The sequence below is a fragment of the Paralichthys olivaceus genome, chromosome 13, assembly GCF_024713975.1.
Source record: "Paralichthys olivaceus isolate ysfri-2021 chromosome 13, ASM2471397v2, whole genome shotgun sequence".
In the NCBI taxonomy this organism is placed as follows: Eukaryota; Metazoa; Chordata; class Actinopteri; order Pleuronectiformes; family Paralichthyidae; genus Paralichthys; species Paralichthys olivaceus.
The window spans coordinates 18,407,079-18,432,491 of NC_091105.1; the positions used below are offsets into that span (position 1 = coordinate 18,407,079).

Here is a 25,413-nt window from a genome sequence, read left to right on the forward strand (position 1 = left end):
TTTACAGAGGATTGACACATGCAGTACATCAAAAATTGCTTGATCAGAAATAATAAAACAGCAAGACATGTAAAACATCACAATTTCAAAATGATTTCCACTGAATCAATTCTTTTTATTCTTCGTAATTATAAGTCTCAAATGGTTTTCATATCTATTTTCTGTTTTATTTCTAATATTGCCTGTGGTATAATTTAGATAAATGCTTCAAACATTCCTCCACACAGCACATGGGCTTTACTTATGTCAATTACTTCACGTTTTTTTCAGAAAGAGGAAAAACTGTGGACTGTGTAAAGAAGAAATATTAAAGTAAATAGAGTGAAGAGCATGGCTGAGGGAATATTTATATATTTCCTTGTCTCCTCAGGCGGTGACGATGTGTTGGAGCACAGAATCTATGTTGTTCTGAAATGCTTTTTCTCTCATTTTTTTCAGCCTGTTTTCTGCTACAAAGGCAGCGAGAGCAGCGGCGTTAGACCAGAGCCGAGGCTGGAGTCTTTAAATCCTGACGCGCTTCAAAGCACGGAGAGAGCAATTCATCTTCTTATCTGAGACTCAAAACAGGCTTTCTGTATGGAAGAGAGAGGGAGAGAGGAAGAGGGAGAAAAAATGCTGTCGAGTAATTTTCCGTTTAAACGTTCCACTCCACAACAATTTGCATAAGCAGCCCTGCGTCTGTGATAAGAAGATTGGTAATTTTCAAAGGCTCTGTGGGGATTGAGAATTAAAAGCCTTTCTCCGCTATCTCCCCTCTTGCAGCTGGCCACCACAGATTCCCCAGCTTCTCTCACGCATTTCCTCCTAAACTACGCCTTATAAACTTTCTCTGCCATCCTCTCCTTCTCTGTGCTCGCTCTGACAGTGCCGAGTCGCTCCCTCTCGCCATATACTGTATTCCCTCCCGCCCTCTCTCATCCATACCCTTCTTTCTCTATTCCTCCTGCTCGATCATCCCAGCACTGCTGTTATTTGGGGAGAACAGGGAAATAAATAAGGTAGAGGGGGGTGGGGGCAAAAAAGGGCTTAGTATAACAAAGGAAGTGTTGCAGTATTTTTAAACCAGAATTTTCCAGATTGCAGGGTAGGCTGAGAGGTGGGACAGAGAGTCGCAGAGGAAGAGGAGGATAGAAGGGATGCTCTCAGCACCGGTGACTTGATCTGTAAGAGCATTGTCCTTAGCACCAGTACTTCAGGGCCAAAAGGTGCTGGATGCTGTGAGAGAGAAGACAGCATCTCTTTCACTCTGATGTATTCACTTTCATTGTCTACTACGAGGGGAACAGTGTATAGCTATGATTAAGCTGATATAATCACTGGAATAAATGTACGTTTTTAAGAGAGCGACGTCCACACTGTTATGTCTGTTATAGCCATTGTCTTTAACAATGATGCTGATGGGAACTATTATATTTCATTAAGAATTTCATCAGTGTCAGTGTGTAAAATCCTCTGAATGACAACGATAAACTAACTCTTGTTAACACTAACTCCACTAAAACCCAACAATTGTTACCTGTATTTGTGCAAAAAAATAATAAAATAGGGTATTCAGATATTGTAAATGTCAAGATATCACATGGTCATGTTTTAGGGCAATCACCTCAAGTGAAGATATTAAAGATATTCAGACAAACAAGACAAAATACTCAGCCATTGAAGTAATCAAAGCTTATGACCATATAGGTGCAGGTGCTCCAGCTCCTCACAATGACAGACCAAGACAAAGGTATTCAATATAACATGCAGTTGCTGCATCAATCTCCATTTTTTCAATTACAAGGGAAACCTAGAGATACTTAAAATCCCTCCACAGGGGCAATAGTTCCCTTCCACCCTGTATGGAGTAATTCATCTTGTCTGACAGAAAATACTGGTTTCAGGTGGTAGCTCTCATTCTGACCGTTTCACACTTGGCAGCCAACCAGAGTCAATGTATAGCACACAGGCTGACAAAGCTAGAAGAATCACTCAGTGGCAAAAAGCTGAGCTACAGGAATCAAAGATTCTCCAGTCCTTTTTGTCCTCTTAAAATACTGACCACTAAAATGACAAATAATAAAATGTGAGCCAGGGCAACCAGGGCAATGTCCAATAGAGTCAATGGTTCCATGATCAGGACATATTCTGCAGTGCATCAACTGAATCTAGATTAAGGTGCTAAATCTACAGCTACTTCAGTCAATTAGCCACTGATTAGCTTTTTGAATACAAAGACTTGCGTGCTAAAATAGGAAGTACACTCTCAAACATGACCTACTGTGTGGACAACATATGACAAAAACTAATTTTCATCTATCAAACAAAAACAGTGAGAATTACATAAATAAACTACAGATAAATCCAAATTTTGATTTAATCAATAAAAAAAATCACTTCAATTCATATAATTATATTTTTTGTTTTAACATGTTTGAAACAAATCTGTATATATCTGTACCAATCACTTGTATGACCTGCCTCATACAAAGGCCTTTTATGAGTGTTACTTTCTGTTTGAACTCTAACCTAATGGCATGTTTACTCTCTTCACATCAACTGTGCAACACAAAGGGGTAAATGTTCTGAATGTTGAGGGTTTCACTTATCTGACACTACTTTTAAAGTCATGGCAAAAAGATGTCCAATTCAGTTGAATACATGTTCAAAACAATATCAAGGAACTACAGAGTTGAGCTTTGTTGATTTGTTCAGACAAGTTATTATTTAAATCTCCATAACAACTGTATCAAACCATTTAGGCAAATAAGGTGAATTTAGGCATTCTAGCTTAGAAGGACACCATGGTCCACTGGTGAAGTGTTTTACATTGGACATTTGACATGGCCCATTGCTTTCCCTCTCTTATTTTTTCAAGATATCCTTCATGTGCATATGACAATCAGTAGTGCAGGTCAAGAAAAAGAGAGAAGTTAAAGGAAAGAGGAGTTCAAGAATCATCAAGCTCATTCATTTTTTCAATGTTCAATATTTGCGAGGCTACCAAATGCTTCCCACAGCCGGACACCATTTCCAAATCGCATTTTTCTGTAGGGGTGAAAAAAACTGCAATTTAAACATTTGAGCTGACAGCACTGTCACACAAACAGACAATCAATCTAATCTTTACCTTCCTTTCATGGACAACACAACCTTACCGTGTCTTAAGAAGAAAAGATTAGCTTGTGTGGTATGAGAAATATCCTAATAATACAACAATAATGCAATGCATTATAATGGCCATAATATTACTCTCCTCTTATCGCATCTGGTTAGGAAAATTGGAAGTCCATAAAATAAATAATGTTTACAGCAAAACTGCCTCACTTGTAATCGGCTTATATGCAATTTACATAAAACTCAGAGTCTTATGCAGTCACCCTGATTTTGATATTTAAGAGGAGAAGCAAATAAACACAGACTATCCTGGGTGGGAGCCCTGTGACAACTATTGTCAATAATGGAACAAAAACACTGGCCAGCGTCAGTGGATTTGGATCATTTTTAAGGTTAGTTTGGCCTTTTGTTTAGAAAAGCTCACCAGACAGTCGTTATCTACCTCTGACATGTTGGACATTCCTATCTTTCCCCCAAATTCAGGAGACCCACCAGGCAACGTGCAGTTACATAACTGTAATGGCTCACACTAGAAGGCACTTAAGCATATTATCTAGCATATAGAGATGTAGTAGTCCTAGGGCTCTGGTCAAAGTCTTTAGAAACCTTTTTGTAATCACTTTGGCATAGAAAAGCCAAATCACACCTTGACTTTCATCATCATGGTTACAATAAAAAAACATACATTTGTGATTTTGAATCAGTCATGGTAAATTAATTATAGATTGACAGCAGTCTTCAAATTGACAGCGGTCTTCAATCACACCCAACCTCCTCCCAACGTGGACTTTTTGTTCCTTATATGACTATTATTTTGCTCTCATCATAATTGCTTCAGCCACTAGAGGTCATCTATCAGTAAAATGTAACTAGATAACCCATGCTGGGTTTTCTTACAGGACAGTCGCATAAGTCAACATACATCTGTAAAGCAACATAATCTCATCGTCTCACTTTGTTGTGGATGTAGCTAGCTAGTTGACTGTAAAGGATAGTTCCCTATTCAAAATCCTACTTACAAAGCACAACACACACACACACACACACACACACACACACACACACACACACACACACACACACACACACACACACACACACACAGCTGAATGCTGGCAGGCGAAATGGTTGGGGACCACTGCACTCCTCAGACACAGCTGCCCTGGCAGTCTTGGTGCCGGCTGCCTTTACCAGTGGTTTGAACGGTTTGGGACAACTGTTGTCTTGGCTGTCAGGAAACTCCAGATGCAAGAAGGCTCTACTCCATTCGACATTTATGTTGCAAAAGTGTGTTTGCTGTTACTGGAGTCACAGCTCATGACTAGACAACCTAGATAACTTTAACAAGCTAGTTTATGTGTTGTGTGTGTGGGAGATGGGGGTCATAGGTCTGTCTCCGAACTGCCTCACATTACTGCTTTCTGAAGGCATTTCTTTGAATTTACAGAGATAAACAGTTCACCCAAAACTCAGGGATGAATTTACACATAAAATCATTTTTACCATCTTTAACAAAAAACAAATAAGGTTGTAGAGTCACAGGCTTTATAATGTCTGACCAGCTACTTCATATCTCATTATTTAAAAGAAACAACCAAGGCCATGTATAGTTAAAGTAACACCCCAGCAAGGCAATCTGATCTAGGCCAAGAGACAACTTATAAATACAAAAAAAAAAAATCATAGGAACATCAAATAGACATCACAGACTTTTAAGAAAAGAAAGGTAATTGCAGAATGGATCATTTTTTAACAAACTATTGCATGGTTTTATGCGGGCATGCTTGTAATGATTAAAAAGGCCCAGGGTGCCCAACAAGCAGCTGACAGAGAAAATGCCATCAACCAAAGCCATCATAAATACTCTTCAAGTAGCCATTTTGTGCGTGTGTGATCACTGCTGGGCTTGACACGACAGGGAATTATTGTCTTTGCATGCAATGCATGACATACAAGAAGTGAGGATTTGTTTGAGCACGTTGGTTTGCCTAAACCAGTTGTGGGTAGCATCAATATTATCACTACCATCTGACATCAGAGTTTTTGCGTAAGAGAAACACTCACTGCATTAGAAAGACAAGTGTGACGTACAGAATGGGCTAAATGATTCAGTATGGCCCACTAAAGAAATTGAAATGGCCCAACCTTAGATACATAAAAGACAGATTAAAGATTTTCTGATTCACAAAGGCATCTTTATTGCTACTATTGAGGATTAACCTTCAGCAAGAAAGGTGACCCAAGCTCAGAACAAGGCATGCTGTGTACAATGACGCCGAATTCAACAGGGGAAGCCTTGCTTTAAAGTGTCTTTCACATCACAACTTTGTCTGTGTGTGAGGGAGTCAAATGGAGTGAGGCACCAGCAGTGTGGCGTAACCTGGCTTTGTACTGCTGCTCTCACAGAGTCACTCTTGTGGCTTTCAAGCCAGCAGACATTTACTTCCAAACTTTGCAACCAATTCCTATGGTGTCAAGGGACAAGTCACTCCAAATCAACAGAGGATTTACCACTCAACAGCACATTTGCCATTTGTCCACAAGAGATGACCATTCTGTTCTATTCCATGTCATAAATACAGATGAAGGCAGGTTTGTTTCTTCTGTTAGTCACACATCAGAGCAGCTGTGAGTATTTACCTAGAGAACATCTCACAGAGGTCATGTACTTCATAAACTGCCAATTACTACCATTCAAATAAATTCGTACATAGTTTATTTATCTTTTCTTCCCTGCTATGCAATCATTCCTGTGAGGTTTGTCCCCAAACTTTGTTTAAACCTCATTTCTGTTGTGCTTCATTTTCCATGGATCACTTTGTGATGGTCCCTTGTGATTCCTTTTTTTTTTCCTGAGTCTCTGATTAAGGATTTTGTTTTAATCAGTTTTATGTATGAGGCAACACTAATTGTCTTGTTGTCTAATGCAATTGTTTATTCTATTTTTCATCTTGATTCCATTACTCACCAAGAGCAATCTTCAGTGGTGCAAATGTTAACTCTAGTTTAGATTCTATTTGTGTTACCATCAAGTCCTAGTCACTTTCTGATAACATGTCTCTGCATTGTCCACTGCATTATAGGTGCACTATAATATATTCTCCTCTTGGGAAGCTCTTGGCTATTGAAACATTTTGGAACAGCTCTTCACAGAGTTATTTGGAGACACGTGCATCCTTTTGAAACAGGATATAGCACTGACGAGATGAGGCTGGGCCAGAGACTTGTTTCATGTGTGAGTCAATGAACAACATAAATATAACTCTGAGGTTTCTTACAGTAGAAAATGACGTGAAGGTAATGACATCAAAGTACCAAAGAGATCATATATCATATTTTTTGTATTAGTAGGCAAGAGTGCAAGAGGTAAAAACAGGTCATTTGAGACATTATTTAAGTTTGAATACCTGATTAATTTAGTTAAACAGTTAAACAAACCTGCCGACTGTTGTTCCCTCAAAATAACAAGCCTATGAGTTACATTGAAGACAAGAGACAGGTCAGTCATCTGTGGACATTAGAAGATGGTAAATAGATTGCATTTATATAGCACTTTCCACTGCAAGTCTTTCACAATGTGCCTCTCAGTCACACAGTTTCACACTGATAACAGAGCATCAGGAGCAGTTAGGGGTTCAGTGAGTCACTCAAGGGTACTTCAACACACTCTGCAGCAGCTGGGGATGGAGCCATACTACCCCTACCATCTTTCACTACTGCTGTTTCTGTGCAATGAAGTTCTCTAAATCCTGACTGAAAATCTTCATACATGCCATTTCTGTCACATGACTCATTTCTAACTGCCTTTTTAGGGATTTAAGAAATAAAGGGGAGGTTGTATATCGGTCTTCAGTTGCCTTCAGCATCTGGGTCAAGAGTAGGCTTTAAAAGCAGAGGTACAATTACCGCAACCTTAAAAGCCCTTTTTTTGTCACACAATTTAATTTGGTAACAAAGGTTACTGACAAATGGTCACACAATGTTACATGAAATACTATTAAGTTTGGAGTTTGGATGTCATATGTCAGAGTGAGGTTGCAGTGAGTGGATTCATTTACATGTTAAGAAGCCAATTTACTCTTTGGTGAATTAAAGACACTGCTAAGGCTTTGGGTGTCAATATCGATGTAAGAGTTGAACTCACCCACCATAATTACTTATCTATATTAAGCTCTAAGACTGAGAATTATAAAAGTTCTGAGGAAAGGGCCAGTGGACAATTTACTAGTAGAAATTTGATTTGCATTTACCATCTTGGGTCATAGGGGACTAAGGGCAAGGCTTTAAAATTAGTTACATTTCTGCAATCCATTCTCAATCCACTAGACATCTCACTCTGTTGAAACTGAGTTAACAATCAGTTCCCTCATGGTTGTACAGAGATGTTACAGGGTTCAAGGTTTCTCTCTCACAAACAGGTGATGTGACATGTCACTGATAACGTTTGACATTTTAATCAAAGACTCTCAGAAAAAAATTTGATGAAAAAGATGCAGCCAAATGTTTTCTACCATGATCTGTGAATGGTTATTAGTGTTGGAGCTATAGTGAATCTGCATATCTTTCAAACTCAAGTGTCATACAGTGCTGCACCCAAATTCACATGCTAATTTTCACTGGCTTATTCAGTGCAGCAATGCCCTGTTGCGTCTGAACTGTTAATACTAACATATTTGTATTCATAATACTACATAATCTGCAACCAGTAATACAGAATAAATCAGTTTGAGGATGAATTATCTAATCATTGACTATTAAAGATATATATGAAATTGATTTAATATTCCACATTAAATGTTGCTTGTCTTGTATATGTATATCTTCTTTGATTACTTTTTATTTAACTAGGTAAGGTAGTCAGGGGCAGTTACAGTCTGAGTGTTGGTTCGGTGACTGCAGAGAAGCATAGACAGAAGCATGCAACTCTGCTCCTGCTGGTCTCAACTTTAATAAATCCATAAACTCAAATTTCTTGATTTTTCGATATAGTTTTATTTAAAATTTAGAGTGAATGAATGTATCTCTCCCCACAAAGTTTACCAATTGCCTAATATTGCCATATTGTTTGCTGGACATACCCTTGACAGTAAGTGAATAAAAGATGGCATGCAGATATACATAAAACCATTGCACACAAGTCTTGCAACCAAGAAAAGGCCCAGAGAAAACTAAAGAGTCCAACAATGTCTTTGTCTTTTTTTGAAAGCTATGCTTCATGCTATGGTCATGCAACCACTCAGCTTTCCTCTGTTCAGTTGGGCTCAAGGAGCTACACTTTTTTGCCCTGCACTGATGAGGAATGGCTAATAATAGTAGCAACAACTATTGGTATTCCACAGTGCAAAGTCATGCTTCAAATATATTAAGCCTCGCCTGCATCACAGCAAATTAAGTAGTTATCAAACATCCCATTATGGCTAAAGGAGGCAGAGGAGTAGCTAAACATAAGAAACACCTAGCAAGAGAGAATAGGAGAGCGAGAGTGAGGAGCCATTCCAATGAAACAGGAACAAGGACCATAATAACAAGTAATGTTACCTCAACGCAGAACACCACAGTTTGTTACCATACCCTACCAAATGCAGGCCTTAATGTTGACCAATTGTAACATGCTCTATCATTAATGTAACCAAGGCAATAAAGATCCTTTGACCTTAGGGTGTTGTCACATATAGTTCTCTTTAAATGAACCTGAACTCAGCGGACCAACCTAAAAGGGACTTGGTTCTTTTTGTGTTCACAATGTCAGTTCATTTGAAGGAGGACTTGGTTCTCTTTTTGTTAACACAATATAGTTCACAGTTACACAGATCTTTACTGCTTTGGATTATGGGTAGTTTTCACTTTGAACAAGCTGGCTTCTGTGACACTTGTCTTATCCACATTCATGTAGCATTTGGTTAAATTAGCCCACAGGGCCTGTTTAGACGTAAGGATTGTAATATGCCTACTAGAGGTGTGAATCTTCACTAGCCTCATGATATGAATACGATTCACTTGTCAATGATTTGATCAAGATTCACCTGTTCATGATTAAATTCTCAATGCATCACATCAACAATTTTGTATGTTTTTGTACATGGCTTCTTTTTCATCAATTAAAACATCTTTCAGATAAACCGAACTGAAATCTGAACTAAATCTGAACACTTTCTGAACTAAAAGAACTCGTCGATAATGAATTACTCAGCTCTGTAGAACAACTGATTCTGCTTCTCTGCTCTTTTCTAATCACTCATGTGTGTGTCTGCTCGTCTCTGTTCCTCTTTACACAAACAATCACATTTGTTTTATCATTAATTAATGATGTTGGATCATGGATCCAGATCATTCCGCTCACTTTAACCCTGTTGTCCTGACTGAGCCTGTCTTATATTGTGTGTGGTAGTTTTAACTATGTTTGTATGTTTGGTTTTTTTGCAATTAAATAAGTGTCTCACTCTCACTAAAGTGTGAATCAAACAAACACAAAGCAAACTTCAAATACTGTACATGTCATAATAACTTCTTGTGTTTATTGTTTATTAAGTGTAAAGTGAGTGCAGTTCAGTTCAGTGACCAATTTAAAGGCGAACGGACCTATGATGTGCGTCTGTCTTGATGCTGTGGTAGTGTCCTTACTGATAATGCAGCGGTGGGACACTGTTATAAAATTAACGTGGCGGAAAACTTGAATTGATTTTGTTCTGTCACTGCATCAATGCATCACAGTTCAGGTTCACTCCATTACAATGGCAAAACACTAAGCAAGCCTGAAGCACTCGTGTTCACAATGCAAAAGTTAAGTGAGCCAGGACGCAGACTTAAAGTATGGTTCGCTTCAGAGGGGTCTGAGTTTGAAAGGGACCAAGTGTATTTTGTAGATTAAAGACCATAAACATATTTTCTCATTTAATTTGAAAAAGTTAGACAATTATAGTCGTCAGTATTCTGAAAAAAATGTCAGTTATCACTAAGTAGCAACAACAAACACTAAGTAAGCACCATCACACTAATTTCAAACTTACAAAAGTGAAGAGAAAACAACTACATGACAAGTTTTCTCTTCAGACAGTTGTACCACACAGTATTATAATGAGAGTTTATACTATTTTTATTTGTTAGCTTGATTGTGTCATGTTTATTACATTTATTCACCGTTATAGTACCAAAGACTCTTAGCCTCCTCTAATGGCAAATGGTCTGTAATTATATAGGACTTGATTACCACTCAAAGCTCTTTACAGTAAAGTTTTTGACATTCACCATACACACCCACATTCATACATTAAAACAGCATCTATGTGCAGCACTTTCTCTATGCAAAGGCAATTAAGGGTTCAGAATCTTGCCCAAGGACACTTTTTCAGGCCAAGCTATCAATTATCCACACATCTCAATTCAATTGCATCACACATTCAGACCCCCAAGAGATATAATCCCTGTTGATTAATGACCTTTATTTTTTTTAAATCTGTCGCCATATTTGGAATGAATATTTTTCTTTCCCCTAATGAATAGGCTCTAATGATAAAATGTTGATCTAATGAATGCATCCACTTAGCATTTGAACTCAGGTTTCCTTTCTCCTCTTCAAAAGCTCAGTCCAGCTGTGGCTTATGTGGGCCGAGCCAGAGGAGTGTCACTGACATCACCCTTCAAACATTGTTATTTCCACTAAATATCCATCACAGTGGCATAAAGAGTTCAGCAGGAGTTGGACAAGAGAGACTGAAGAGAAAGCCAGTTTCCCTGCAATCTGTTATTATTAGCCCGCCTCCTATTCTGAGTGCAGTGATCATTCAGAGCTTTACCATTGTGATTAGGTTATTCTTTTTCATTATCTTATTGGTCAAAAGTGCAACAATTTGTATGTGTGTCTGTGTCCATTCAATCGTTCACCCATTCATTTAAAAGCTTTCTTTTTCTTCCCCTGCCTCCTCCTTTGTCACTTCCACAATCACAATAGCCAGCACCTCAATTTAGCCATACAAGAACTGTGTTAAATAGATTTTTTCACAACTGAGAGGGATGTAGTCACTCACAAGGAGATCAATTTTCAGTTCTAAAGACTGATGGACTTTAAAGCTTCAAAAATGCCATCAGTGTGGAGCCCAGCCCCTCCCCCCTGTCAAATCAATAATTAATCCAGTTATTTTGTAGTTTTTAAGGCTTCAGTTTTCCCTCACTAAATTGCTACAACATAATGGTAATTAAATGAAATCTTGTGCAGCAATCAACAATCAGAGTTCATTTTGGTCCACTGAACATGGATGAGGTGATAAAACATTGCAGCAACTAGAGAAACTTGCAGCAGGGAGAGTAATCTGCCACCAGATAATGGATTATAGATTTAATTTAGTTTCAATGTAAAGTGAGAAGACAAGGCGAGGCACGAGAATAAAATGACATCCGCTCTTAATTGACCATTGGTGGAGATGCAGCAGTGCATGTAGACCAGTGTTCAAGGCTATATCAGTGCTAAGACTTACAAAGTGCTCAGTCTCTTTTGTTCAAGCTCTTCGTTCGTTTTTTATGTGATCATAATCTTGCCATTAACTTAACGCTACATTCACTTGAGATCGGGTAAATACAAGCTACTGATGCCAGTGGGGAATTTAAAGGTGATTTAGAAATCTCAGGGCAGATCCAGCACCTAAAATCAGACACTGGACTAAACCTGAATCAGATCTTGGGTCCACTCTCGAGTGTTTTCAGACCAGGTCTGCATTAATTTAACTCACAATAAGTCTATCTTTATTCAGCAATTTCAAACACAACAAATATATAATACATTGCGGCTTTGTCATCATCTAGAGATAAAGCTCAGGTTTTGCTTTGGCTGAAATAGCCACAGCCAAACTCAGCCTCACTCTAGGATGTGTGTATGTCCAAGCTTGAAGTAATAATAACTTTATTTGTATAGCACTTTTCAATAAAAGTAGCAAAGTGCTTCACAAAAAAAAAACACTCTGGAAGGTTGCTATTAAGGAGGCTGAACAAGCTGGCTGGGCATACAATTTCCAAGCACTGGACATTGGCTGCAGAGGGATTGTAGCTACGTCAGCAACAAGGCTACTCTGCAAGATGGAAGTGCAACAGAAGACCCACCAATAGATGGCCAAGAGCTGCTGAAAAGAGCAGTCAGTCGCTCTGGATGTGGAGAAAATACTACACCTGGGCCCTCAGTTAAGTGGATCACATCCAGATATGTACATTGAAATATCGAGGAATGTGTATATCTACTTGATAAGCCAACAACTATCAACACTCCCTCAACCAACCAATCCAGTCTAAGCAGTATGTCTTTCTCAGGTGTGTGATGAGGGGTATTAAAGTCTAATCCTGCATAAAAGATCTGTCAAGCATCTCTTTAACCCACAAAACTTCAATTTAAATTCCAGTGGCTATGACAAATATATCAATCACAGGTTTGTTTGAAAAATGAATCAAAAGTAAAAGAATGGTTGAGAATATTAACATCAGTACTGCTGTGCTGGAAACTCCATTTGAATTTACTATGTAAATTTGGTTTACATCTAGTAAAGTGGTGGATCCAGGAATTTTTGTGTCACTCTCCCATGCAAGCATTGATGGCATCAGACATGTTAGTTAAACTATTACATATAAAGTAGCTGAATTTCCCACTAAACAATTTAAGTTCAGTTCAGTGTCAGTTGATATACAAGCAGTTAAAGGAGATCGTCATTTCTAAGTCGAAAGGAGATTAGCTGAAATGTCAAATGATATTAAGCAGAAATACCTGGCCGAGGATCCATTAGAGAGTTCATAGTGGGGATATCCAGCTTGTTTATTCCCCTACAACCAAACAACATGTTGACATGGAACACAGAAAAAAAACTGACTGACAGGAAAGAGCAACTGCTCGAATGTCAGAGATTGACGATAGAAGTCTGACGGTGAAGACTAGACATAAAGCAAATGGGATCAACAAAGCCAAATCGCAAAATAAGTTAGAATTCACATTGATTCTGAAATAATAAGAAAATGATGCTCAAATCCTCAGAAATATAGACAATTATTTCTAGGTTTAAAGTATTAGGTGCAATTGGCAAATTTTTAGGCCTCAAGAAAGTTGAAATAAGTATTGTGTATATTGCATATGTTACCATGATGCCACCAAGCAATATTAAGAGAATGCATTTCAGATACTTTCCCCTCAAAATTTACTTCATAGCTCCAATGCATTTATTGAACATTGGGTTTTTCTTTGCTTCTTTTCCGAGCCCAATCAAGAGCATGCTGAGCCAGAACAGCGACATAGCATATTTCCATTTTTGTAATTTGGATTTGAAACATTTTTGATCTGGTTTGTCTTGTCCAGTCAGTTTCTAGTCTTAGCAAAGCTTTGTAATTTTAGTTAGCTACTTAGGTTAAAAGGTCTCTGGCCTATGGCAACTACCGTCTGGGTTCCAGCCAGGGAAGTCTCAGCAGTACATCAGCACTAATTGAAGTAGGCAAAGCCAATTATTTCTATCCTGATATGGATGACTGGGTTGATACCATTACAAGAATTTTAATCTTTAAAATCCTTCATCAAAACTCCATCATCTGTTATCACCATACAATGCCTCGCCTAAGCATACCGTAATTATCTTTTACCATCATTCAAGTTATCTTATTGTTCATTTCAGCCCCCGTACTGTGTATCTTTGATTAGTTATCAGTCGTTGCATCTATGTTAGTAGATAATTGCAAATAACCTTCCTTAATTTGGAACCAGTTGTTGCCTGTATGTTCCTTTGAAGTAAATAATGGGAATCCATTGAATTGGATATCATGGCTCCTTATATGAGAGTGATCCATTTAATTAAATTATCTAAATTTGCTTCAGTAGGAGCTGTTACCCCTTTATGGGTACATATTAAATCCTGCCATGATGCCACATGTAACAGATAACGGCAGTTTCAGTTAAAGTGATGAAAGCACATGAAATTTCAGTTGAAGCGTAGGCCACAGAGGGACGTTTCACATGAAGTACAGTAATGTAAGGTCAGTGAAAGTGAAAGTATCGAAAGCAGTTGAAATATCAGTAATAGAGATAGAGATGAAAGAAGCTGAAACATTTGTACCTTATACTTTGTAAAGCACTTTGGTCAACCAAGTAGTTTTAAATGTGCTATGTACATTAAGTTGACAGTGACATTGACATATGGCTGAAATTTCAATTGAAGTGAATGAGACGTTTCAAGTGTTGCAGTAGTTGCAGCGTAAGCATTAACAGCAACAGAAACTGAAAGTAGTTGAGTTGTCGGTTAAAAAGTAGAATTCACTAATCTGTTTGATGATTCATAGAAAAAAAAATAGGTGAAAAAGTGATAACATAGTTAACCTAAGTTTAAAACTATAAAATGGAAAGGATGCAAACAGATCAAAAGTAACAGGTAAAGGTAGTTTCATAATTGCAGAGGTGAAAGTCATGGATAACATTTTTTGGAGCTAAGAACATGACAAGGAAAGCAGAGAAGCTGGTATGGCTCCCTGGAGGTTCAAAGTAGAAGCACACAGTCACTACTGTGGCTCACATTTGCTATGTGCATGACTTTAAAGTGTTTACCTGCACAACCAAATTGTATTAACATAGTTTTCCTGCACATGACTGCTCTATGCCTGCAACTGGATAACTTGGAGAGAGCAATTGTAATCTGGCTGACACATATGACAGTGTATAGTAGTGTTAGCCACAGAAAAACAGACTCACAACAGGGGACATAACACATACTTAGATGTCGTCCAATCTGGACTCAGATAAATACTGATGAATAATTGAAAACTAATAAATCTTGACATAGCATTTTTGTTTCAACCAGCATTTCTAGACTTTGTGGCACTTGGCCATTTTATAATATTTTGAGACTGTTAAAATGGAGTGGAGTTAAAAAAAAAAAAAAAGAAAATTAATTTTGGAAGAGTTTACTTACAACATGTTTAAAGATTTTATTTAGGCCACTATTAGAGTACTGATTATTTTATATCCCACCGCGCTGGGCCCTTTTGAATTCCCTTTGAATGTGTGCAATGCCCTTTTTAAACATATCTGACCTGAAGTAATCCAGCAAGTCAAGTAAAGAGTGGCTTCTAGATTCAGTCCACAGAATCCTGAACTGGAACATCAGTTGTCAATGCCATTCTTGTGAATGCACCCTTTGTTCTGAGTGCTTGAGCAAATGTGTTGTATTGTGTATACAAATCACACCAAATATGAATACTGCCCTCTCCACATGACTTAACGATCAATAATTGGTGATTGTACTTTGTAATTAGGTTCATTCAACTTTGTAGTTAGCATATTAACCAATGAATTGGATATCATATGTAAAAACATGACATTTTGTAAATTTTATTTTAATTAACTATATAAAAGTCTGCTGTTAAGGTCTTGATGCCAGATTCTACAGGGCACCTTTAGAAGTCTGTCTTCACATCCGTTGTACTGTCTGTCTGTCTGTCTGTGTGTCCTGACTCTGTGCCTGTCTCTCTGTCTCCTCCTTTGTTGTTTTTCTTACATTCCGCCACTCTGCAATGACAGGGGCTGCCTGGATTGGTGGAAAGCTAAATTGCTCAGTTTGAGCTCGGTCACGGCTCAGCTCCCCTTGAGATAATGAAATGACAATTAATGGGAAAGCTGTTGCCATTCGCTTATTTGTTCGCTCACTAGTAAAGCAGCAGCATGTGGAGAAGGACAGAAATCACTAGAGTCATCACACACACTTGAAACTGTCCAGCAAACGTTTTCACAGTGAGCGGTTGATTTTGAAAAAAAATAAATGATTCAATTCATATAACATTTCCTGGACATAAATCACACTCCAATTAAATAACAGTTTATTTAACTGGCAGATATAACGAATGACAAAAATCACAAAACCCATCTTTTCCAGAACTGTGAATAGACATTGCAGGTAGAGAGCTGGATGCAGCTTTGAAGCTGAACCCCATGTAGAAAAGGTATATCCTTTATTAACCCAGTGACACCTGAGTCAATACATTATTTACCATATGCCAGCGGCATACACAGAGACACACAAAGTGCTGGCCTACTGAGATGGTCCCTGACAGAGAAGCAAGATACACATATATTTCCCTGAAAAGAAAGAGCAAACACAGACCCTTGGGCGTCTCATAAAATTTTATGTGAAGTGGAAATTCTTGCTTTCCCCCAAAACACAGAAAAAAGGATCAATATAATTTCTGGTTTTATTTTTTGTCCGTTAATGCATTTCCCTCTTAAAGTCAATACACTTGTAGTATAAAGCTGCACATTTATAACCATTATCACAGTAGAACTAACCCTAGCCAGTTGAATTGAAAAAAATATAAATGTTATTTTGTTTTTGCAAATGTGTTTTGCTGTTTTATGTTTTCTCTCCCAAAATACTATTAATTTAACTGAAGGCAAAAACCACTACACTATGACATGACATTACATCATCTTTGTTATTACGCTAGTGGGGGATGTGATAAAACTGTGAAATCTAGTTAGCAAGGTCCCTGTTTGCATGGCTGATCAAACTAAGCTTCTTGTGAGTGCATTACAAAGCTTAGTTATGTGCACAGAATTAAAAGAGAGCAAAGTGAATGCAAACTGTGGAGCACACGGTCGAAGGGGAAGGTTCATACCTGGTAATGGTTTGCCTTTGCAAGTTCCTGATTGGCTGATTCCACATTGGACGACCCGGTCTGGATGTAGTCTTCAATGCTGTCTGTGAAAACAAAACGGAAATTTGTTAATGGGCCTGAATAATGATAATGATAATGATAAAAATAATAATAAATTCCGGTTATTAGTGAAAGACAAGTTGAGAAGAATGGTACATATGAGGACACAGAACTCAAGACATCTGACACTTCCTGAATGGTAAATGCACATATTTCCGACTCTGGGCCTCCAGCTTGTAATGCAGACTTCCTGTTACTTTCGATTTGGCAGGCTTGGCTCAAAACCACCCAATCACAGGGCTTCAAAAAATCCAGTCAGAACAAGATCTATGTGTATCTTTTTTTAAATGTTCTCTTCATGAAAAATATATACAATATGAAATGTATGTGTGTTTGGGTCTACACGATCAGGACCTCATGTTCATTATCCATGCTGTACCACAGCGGCCGCACTTCTCAGAACCTGCTCTCCAAAGAAACCAAAGGAAAACTTCATAAAAGAAAAAAATCTCAGTATTTGATTCATGTTATTTATCTAATTTAAGTGCACTTGTTTCATGTCAGCTTAGTGAGGGTCTGCTTTTTGCTGTCATTTATGGTCTTGTTTCTCTCTCCTCTGCTTTCTGTGTGTCTCAGCCCGTCCCCTCCCACACACACGCACAGCGGACAGGTTGACAACTTGTTAAAGCTTTACAACAAGTTTTATAAATCCCTCTGAAACCGGATGAACAGACGTTGACCTGAAATATCTGAATCTCAGGACTAAATATCAGAGTTTCTTAAACACGCTATCTAGCGACAGGGGAAATGATTTGAGTGGCTCTGCTGCTGATGGCAGGGAAACTAGTCTGAGCCGGGACACGACATTCATAGGAGGATATGCTTATAAGCCAACATAAAGACTGCTTTCTGTTTAAATGCTACCACAGTGTTCTACTTATCACTCAGACATGAAATTGATTAGCGTCTCGCTGTGAATCATGTAACCAAAATTGAGCCTGTTAGCTGGTCCATGTGTCTTTCTTTCATCTGTGGTTCCTTTTGGAGATGAAATAATGAGGGATCGTTTCATTATTCTCAATTCTAGGATATACAATATACATTTAATGAATGTTTATGGTTAAAAATGTAGGCTTAAATAAAATAAAGTTAAACTTTCATATTTACTTTGTGCAAAACAAACTCAGATCTACAGAAAGAATAAAAAAGTCTGTATTCTGAGACCTGCTGAGAACTGCATGTGCCTGTAGCAGGAAGGCAAACAGCTAAACTGGAGACTACAAAAGATTTTAATGATTTCTGAAGCAGAGAACAGCTTGAATGCATTTTTTCTTTGGTTAATCAACATTGACAAGATCTCTGAAGTGCATTGTTCATGAACATTTACAATTATTAGACTGTGAAGAACCCTGAAGAAGGAATTCATTTCCCTGTTCCTGATTAATGGTTTTAGCCGTAGCATTTCAGTTCAAAAAAGATACAAGATAAAGAAAAATATTTTTTGAGGCTGTCAAATGCGGACCATAGCCTGTAGGTTACAACTTAACAAAGTATGTTGATAGCATTATTTCAATTAAAATACAGTTTTCCAGCATTTTAAGTATATAGCAATATGAACATCAAACAATTTTAATTTCTTTCCATACCTTATCGACAACATAAATTAGAAAGTGTGATTGTGTGTGCTTCAAAAGTAACTCAAAAATGAATGCATGGAAGGTTTTTCACCAAATTAGGTGGGAGCATCACTTGGGAGAGTGTCCCAGAATAGATTGGTCAAAGGTCAAGATGATTGTGTTTTAATAATAATAATAATACATTTTATTTATAGGCGCCTTGAGGAGGCGGAGGGCAGAGCAGCTGAAGGCTCTAGATCCCATGGTGGTCAGACGGGCAGGTGGTACAGTGAGGTGGCTGGAAGAAGACGATCTGGGGGTGTGGGGGTGTGTGTCAATGTGCAGGAGTTCAGAAAGGTATAGAGGAGTGAGGTTATGGATGGCCTTAAAGGTGTGGAGCAGAATCTTATAAACAATGCAGCATTTGATCAGGAGCCAATGAAGCTGCTGAAGGACAGGAGTGATGTGATTAATGGAGGGGGTTCTGGAAATGATGCGAGCGGCAGAGTTCTGGACTAATTGAAGTTTATGACGGCATTTATTAGGGAGACCAAAAAGAAGGGAATAACAGTAATCAATGAGGGATGTAACCAGGGTGTGGACGAGAATGGAGGCATGTTGGGTGTGAGGGATGGGCGGAGACATTTAATGTTGCATAGGTGAAAGTATGTGGACCGGGTAATATTATTGATGTGGGCTTGGAAAGATAGAGTGCTGTCAAGGATGACACCCAGACTCTTAACCTGAGGGGAGGCAGAAACTAAAGAGTTGTCAATATTGAAGGATAGATTGTCTGATTTTGATGAGGTGGATTTGGTGCCAATTATAAGGAGCACTTACTACTTCACACGATCATATATACACATTTACGGAGACGACTAAAAGTTCTCTAGCTGTGAATCTGGTGCTGAATCATCCAGACTTTTGTTCATACAGTCCCCCTGCACCCTCAACACAGTACATGATAGCCCACCCCTCTGTGTTACTAAAGACAACTGGTTTACACCATTAAAAGAGCACAGCCTCCTCTCTGGGCTGTCAATACACAGAAGTTAATGGGATGAGACAGAATGTGTTTAATGAAGTGGATGGTCAACAATATTTGGAATCACAAAATAGTTACACATACACATGTACAATTGGCCAATAACAGTGAAAGTGCTATTGATTGTTTTGGTGTTGAGAGAGTGGGAAGGCTGCAGCCAGTTCAGATACTCCTCACTGTTTCATGCTGTAATGACCTCTGATAATTACTGCACTGTCTGAGCTTGTTGAGAATTAACTTCTGAAATTAACAGGAGCAGAGGGTTGAGTGACTTGTGCTGATTGACTTAATGCATTTTCTGGTTCGGTGAGCTGGAGAAGACATGCATGTTGACCCTGTTCTTTTTTAATGATTGATTGATAATGCACTTTGAAGAGTATAGCTCACTGGTAAATCCATAGTTTTTTTAATTCTATCCATATGACCACCAAAAACTCCCCTCAACATAAATACAGTAGTCAACTGTAGTCAGATTGTGAGCACCAGTGGTCGACATATTACATCTCGTATTGCAGAATGTAAGATTGCTCTTAAAACACTAGTAAGTTAGTTGTTTGCCCACTTTGGCCCTCGTAAATTAATTGCCATATTCTATACTTTTTATTATCATTCTTTTTATTAATTTATATATGTAATATATTTTGTTTGTAAACTCAGTTAGCTGCATGTTCTGTTTACTGATAATTAGCAATTGTTATCATGCTAAACACATAAAATTAAAATGTTTAAATAACACCTTCTAAACATCTGCACGTGAGCATCGTTAATATGAGAACGGTAGCCTGCTCAAATTTAGAATATTTGAAAGATACCCTGTTACGCTCATATGTAGTTATTGTGGGGCACTCTAGTAACTTCAAATGATTCCCAGTTTTAAAAAAAAGGGTTGATTTATTCTGTACTGGCTGTTATGCAACCCCTCAGATGAGCCTCTGACTGAAACATGCTAAATTAGCTCCAGCCTCTTTAAGACTTCCCTCCCTAAAAGCCCATTTTCTTCGAACTGGAAAACTTCGTCAAGCCTGCTGAAGGTTGAGCTCCCGGTGGTTGTGAGCAGCAGCTGCTCCTCCTGACAATGTGGAGGTTCTGAAAGAAAACCGTCAAACCACCAAAGAACATAATTGATTTGAGATGCAGCATCTCCAATCCATTCGTACATGTTCAAGACTGAATCCAGCCCAGAATATTAGTGGACAGCACAAACATCTGCTGAAACAAAGATTACAGCAGGATGTTGGTAAATACATGTGCAGTGCCCATTGGTGTCTTAAAATCAGTGACATCATCTAAGGCTTGTTGCTGCCTTGTGAACCTGTGGTCATGATGTGGAAACTCATGTACATGTGTGGTGTTCGGGCGGTAAAGCTGCAACGACACTGCTGCTAAGCAGCGTCAACATGGCCACAGATATTAATGTTATTGTTGGTGCCAGAGGCCACAGAGGAAAACAATGTAGCAAGCTAGCTGTCATGTAATGTAATGCAGGAAACGGGAAGGCACGATAACAGAGAGCAAAAATGATTATATATTTATTTATATATTTTATTATTAATAAATTGACTTATTTGTACAATAAATAAGCTAGTTAATTTAAGAGAAGAGCATATGCACCCCAAGATATACATAACTTTTCCTCTGCAGGCTGGACAGTACACTATTTACACTTTTTACACAATGTCCCATATACTGTAAATCTCATATTTCTTTTTTATTTCAAAGCAATACTAAAGTACTTGTATTTTTGTGTTTCCAATGAATGCTACTTCATACTTCTACTCTCTAGGAGAGAAAAATTGCATTTTACATTTATTTGACAGCTTTAGTTGCTATAAAAGTGAGATTTTAAACAATAAAATATCACAAGCTGTTAAAACACATTGTTAAAAACACATGGAACACAAAACATGGGGTTTTCAAAATCTTTCACAAATTTCTTCACAAAGAGAAATGTAGTTATTTCAAATGTCATTGTTAAAAGCTTTTTCCCTATGAAGCCTCACAATATATCTAACATCCCTGTATATAAAACTGTTAATAATTAATTTTACCGTCAATTCACTTGCTGCTTACACAGCTGCTTCAGTATTAATAATCTAATGTTGTCATAGAGCTTAGTAAAATTATATAATTTGTCAAATGAGTACTTTTACTTTAAAACCTTTAACTGAAGTTAAATCGCCTGTATCTGACGGTGTCAGGTGAAATTAAATTTAAATATATTTCAGCCTAGAAACAAAAGCAAAATGGTACAAAAAAAGGTTTTGAGATTAAATGATTGTCAACGCTGCAGTTGGTTGCTTAGTAACAGAAAAGACGATGAAGGAGGAACAGTGATGGTGAAAAGTAAGATCCACTTACATGTCACATGTCAGAGAATGTGCAAACAATTGGGTCCAGACTCTGCCCGGAGTTAGTTTTTCAAATTTAAACAACGCAGCAGGAGATTCTCTGCAGACGCGTTAAAAACAACAACACAGCCGGCTCACTCACTCACAAAGGCAGCGTGGAGTCTGTAGACACTCTAATCTTATAACATTGGCTCTGAAATTAAAATTAAAACGTTCCTCGTCCCACATGCATCAACCAGCGCTGAATGGACTCCAACACTTCATCCACCCATCGGCATACTGGTGAGTGGATAATGAGTGAATTTTCATTTTTGGGTGAACTATCGCTTTAAGCAGGTATTAAACCTGACAGAGTTTGGTGAATGCCACGGGCTCCTGCTTTCTCCTCAAAAGAGCTACCAGCTTGATACAACTCCACCTGTATAATAACAATGGTTAGAAATCCCCTACAGAGGCTCTTTGCCACCAGCTTCCTGCCATAACTGTCAATTTAGGTTTGACTAGAATGTCTTAATGTATGTGTGGGATGTGTCTGGGATGGTGGTGGTGGGTTGTACTTATCTACTTTACTATTATTTATAGGTTTTCACTTGTTTATAATTTTCATCCTAAAAGAATAGTTTGAAGATATGAATGATGTGGTTTAGTATCATGTGAGAGTTGATGGTGGACTTCAGTTGGTCCTAGAGGTCGCTTTGCGTGGGGCTCCTCAAGTCCCTTGAAACACTGGTCAAGCATTCACACATTATTATTATTTTTACTGTCAAAGCAGCATACTTTACAGAAAATACACTGTGTTCCTGTTTGCTGCTTGTTTTAGTTTAAATATTTCAAAAGTGGTGGAAAATGTTTTTGTCAAATTGATCCAAAAATGAGATGATCAGGAATGATACGCTGCTGCACTGCATTTATTATGACATCATTCTTTCTCTTCAGACTTTCTTTCAGCAACATCAACTCTGACTGACTTATAGTTTTCCTGAAGTTGTGGCAGGACTTGATAAGCTGATTGTAATTAAAAAGAAATGTTGGAAGTCTTGTGTTCAGAGGCGTCGGAGCATTTGTCTTTTACACACCATCCGTTTACCTCATTATTTAAAACCTTAGTTATGTTTAATACGAACATCTGACATTGAAACAAGCATAACAAGTAACCAAAACGCAGACTCATTAAATTGCTTGTGTCACTGAAAATCCTCATGAGGAAATATTAGGCGTGACCTGTGGCATTGTCTTGTAAATAAGTCCCTCAACCCTGGAGCACCATGGAGTTCTGAATGAAAACTGGGTTTCAAATCATCTGTGGACATTCATGATCCCCAGAAGAAAATTCCTAACGTGTTACCCCATGTGACTCATTTCCATCAAACCAAGAACATTCATTCTCTCGAGAGGAGGAACTCCATAAGCTTGACTGTAGTGCTACCCTGAGGACTTAAATTATTGTTTCAAATGTATACCATGCACTAATAAAGTTATTCATCAGTATGACTTTGATTCTTTCAAATCCAAATGTAGTGTAGGCCATAAGGAGCCTCTGAGATTTCCAGTGCAACCTTCTGAACAAATTATTCATTGATTTATTCGAAATAACACAAACAATGACAGTACCCTATAGAAATATGCTCCCAGCACCGGAAAAACAAAAGTCTTTGATGAGTTCAAATGACACACAGTATTCTAACACCTCTTTTGTGTAGTGTGTCAGAGTTTGTGTCTGCCTGCTAAAACAACCTTAATGATTGTGTGTCTCAACTCTCAGGATTTAATATAGTGTGTCCTTAGCCAGCATGGATAAACCATAAAAGCACTAATCCATCCTCCTTGAGTCTGTTCATTTCTTTGCATTACCTGCTGCTGTTTGTGACAAACACCTCCAAAAAACCATCTCATATTATTCATATATGTCACTACACCAAGAAAGGCCAAAGGCAATTTCAGTGCATCTCTTTTTAATGGGGATTGGTCCATTATTCCACAGCTCCATAATGATCAGATTGGACCTCTGCTGTGGTATAATTTCATAAGCTTTGCAATCTTAAACAGAGTCGTATCTCTTCGTTCATCCATTTTGGTGGGGAGTACACTGAGTCTCTCCATCTTCCATGTCCAAAATACCACATCAACTCTTTCACATGCAAATTACAGAACGCAAAACCTCAGAGTCGCTCCTGCATGTCTGATTATCCTGAACAAGCAAAGGATGCAGCAGAATTCATGTGGTGAGAGGAAGCGTTCAGTTTATCCTGTATATGAAACAAAGACTGAAATGTTGCACCTAGTCGCTTCCTTAATAAAACTGCAATTTTGCACCTTGTCTCTTTGTAGACTCTTTTATTTAGCACCTGACCAGACCTCATTTTAAGACCACACAACTGTTAACACTGTTAAAACAACATGGGCACTGGATGTGGAAACTCTGAAACTAGCAGGACAAATCACTTTTGAAACACTATCACTTTTTTATTTTCAAGAAGGAAACATGTCCTGAGAAATTGACAAAGATGTTGAATAAATGCCCTAAACATCTCACAATGTCACTGGCAAACAAAAGTCCTCCTTCTGCCCTTTAACCGGATCTGCACCAACCTTAAGGAGTTGTTCTGTGACCCATCCCTCCAAAGATTTGTTCAAAATCAGTTCAGTACTTTTACATTAATCCCACTGACAAATAAAAGAACAGACCCAGGTGAAAACATACATGTTCACAAATTAAATTTTCTTCAGAAATGAATTCACATCAATTTTTTATCTTAATATGTTTTCTCCTCAAAACGTAACTCTTAAAAACACCACCACTAAAATTCAAATTGCACTTTTGTTTTAGTTTGAAAAATGCTTGACAGCATAATCTGTCTCTTGAAATGCTTTTCGGTTCTTAGAAAACAAAATCTCCAAACCTCCAAACAAAGCCTGTTAGTATACACTGCGTTTTTTGTGCAGACCTAGTCCCTGATCTTTTTAGACTTTATTGTCCCCTTGGGGAAATTTTACTGATCTTTAGTAAATAAATGATATGATACATTTTTATAGATTCTGTCTTGGTTCTGAGCCCCACAGACAGGGAAAGGAAGTCAGAACATTTTTTGTGTGGTTTGTCAACCATAAGAACAAATAACACTGACCCTATCTCTTAAAAAGGAGTTATTGGCAACAATAAAGATTTAAACAAAACTCACAATTAAATTGTCAAAAAAGTCACAAAACAAGCTGAACTGGATGAACTGACTCTCACTACTGATCGTTTTGCTGCAGACACACAACAGCTAAAGTCATCTACCTTATCACACCTTTCACTTCTCAGAATTGATCTACAAACCCATCAAACATTATTTTTTTTGGTCTGTCTGTTTGTCCATGTCATTGTGTGACATTATTAAGTAAAAGCCAATTCTCCAGTGAACGCTCATGATGGAGCAAGACATAGCTGATGGCAGATTTGTGACCCAGCAGCAGAGCCTCTATATCTGCCCTATATCTGTGTGCTAACTTTCATTCTTTCTGCCAAGTCTGAATCACTGCAGGGTGCAGAGAGCCATTTACAGATATCAGGGTGTCTAAATGGATTTTCTCTAACCGACCACTGTCTGTATAAACCCACAGCGTTTCCCTTTCATCAGAGAAAGTGCCAGTGTGGCAGCACAGTAGA

General features: G+C 38.0%; 1 protein-coding gene across 1 annotated transcript in view; it reads right to left on the reverse strand.

Moving 5' to 3' along the window:
• tsnare1 (T-SNARE Domain Containing 1) overlaps positions 1–25,413 on the reverse strand; it is a 125,770-nt gene that overhangs the window by 17,990 nt on the left and 82,367 nt on the right. Inside the window, exon 10 of the mRNA XM_020091061.2 lies at positions 16,717–16,799. Within this exon, the coding sequence (XP_019946620.1) occupies positions 16,717–16,799 (83 nt within the window). The remainder of the gene's footprint in view (positions 1–16,716; positions 16,800–25,413) is intronic.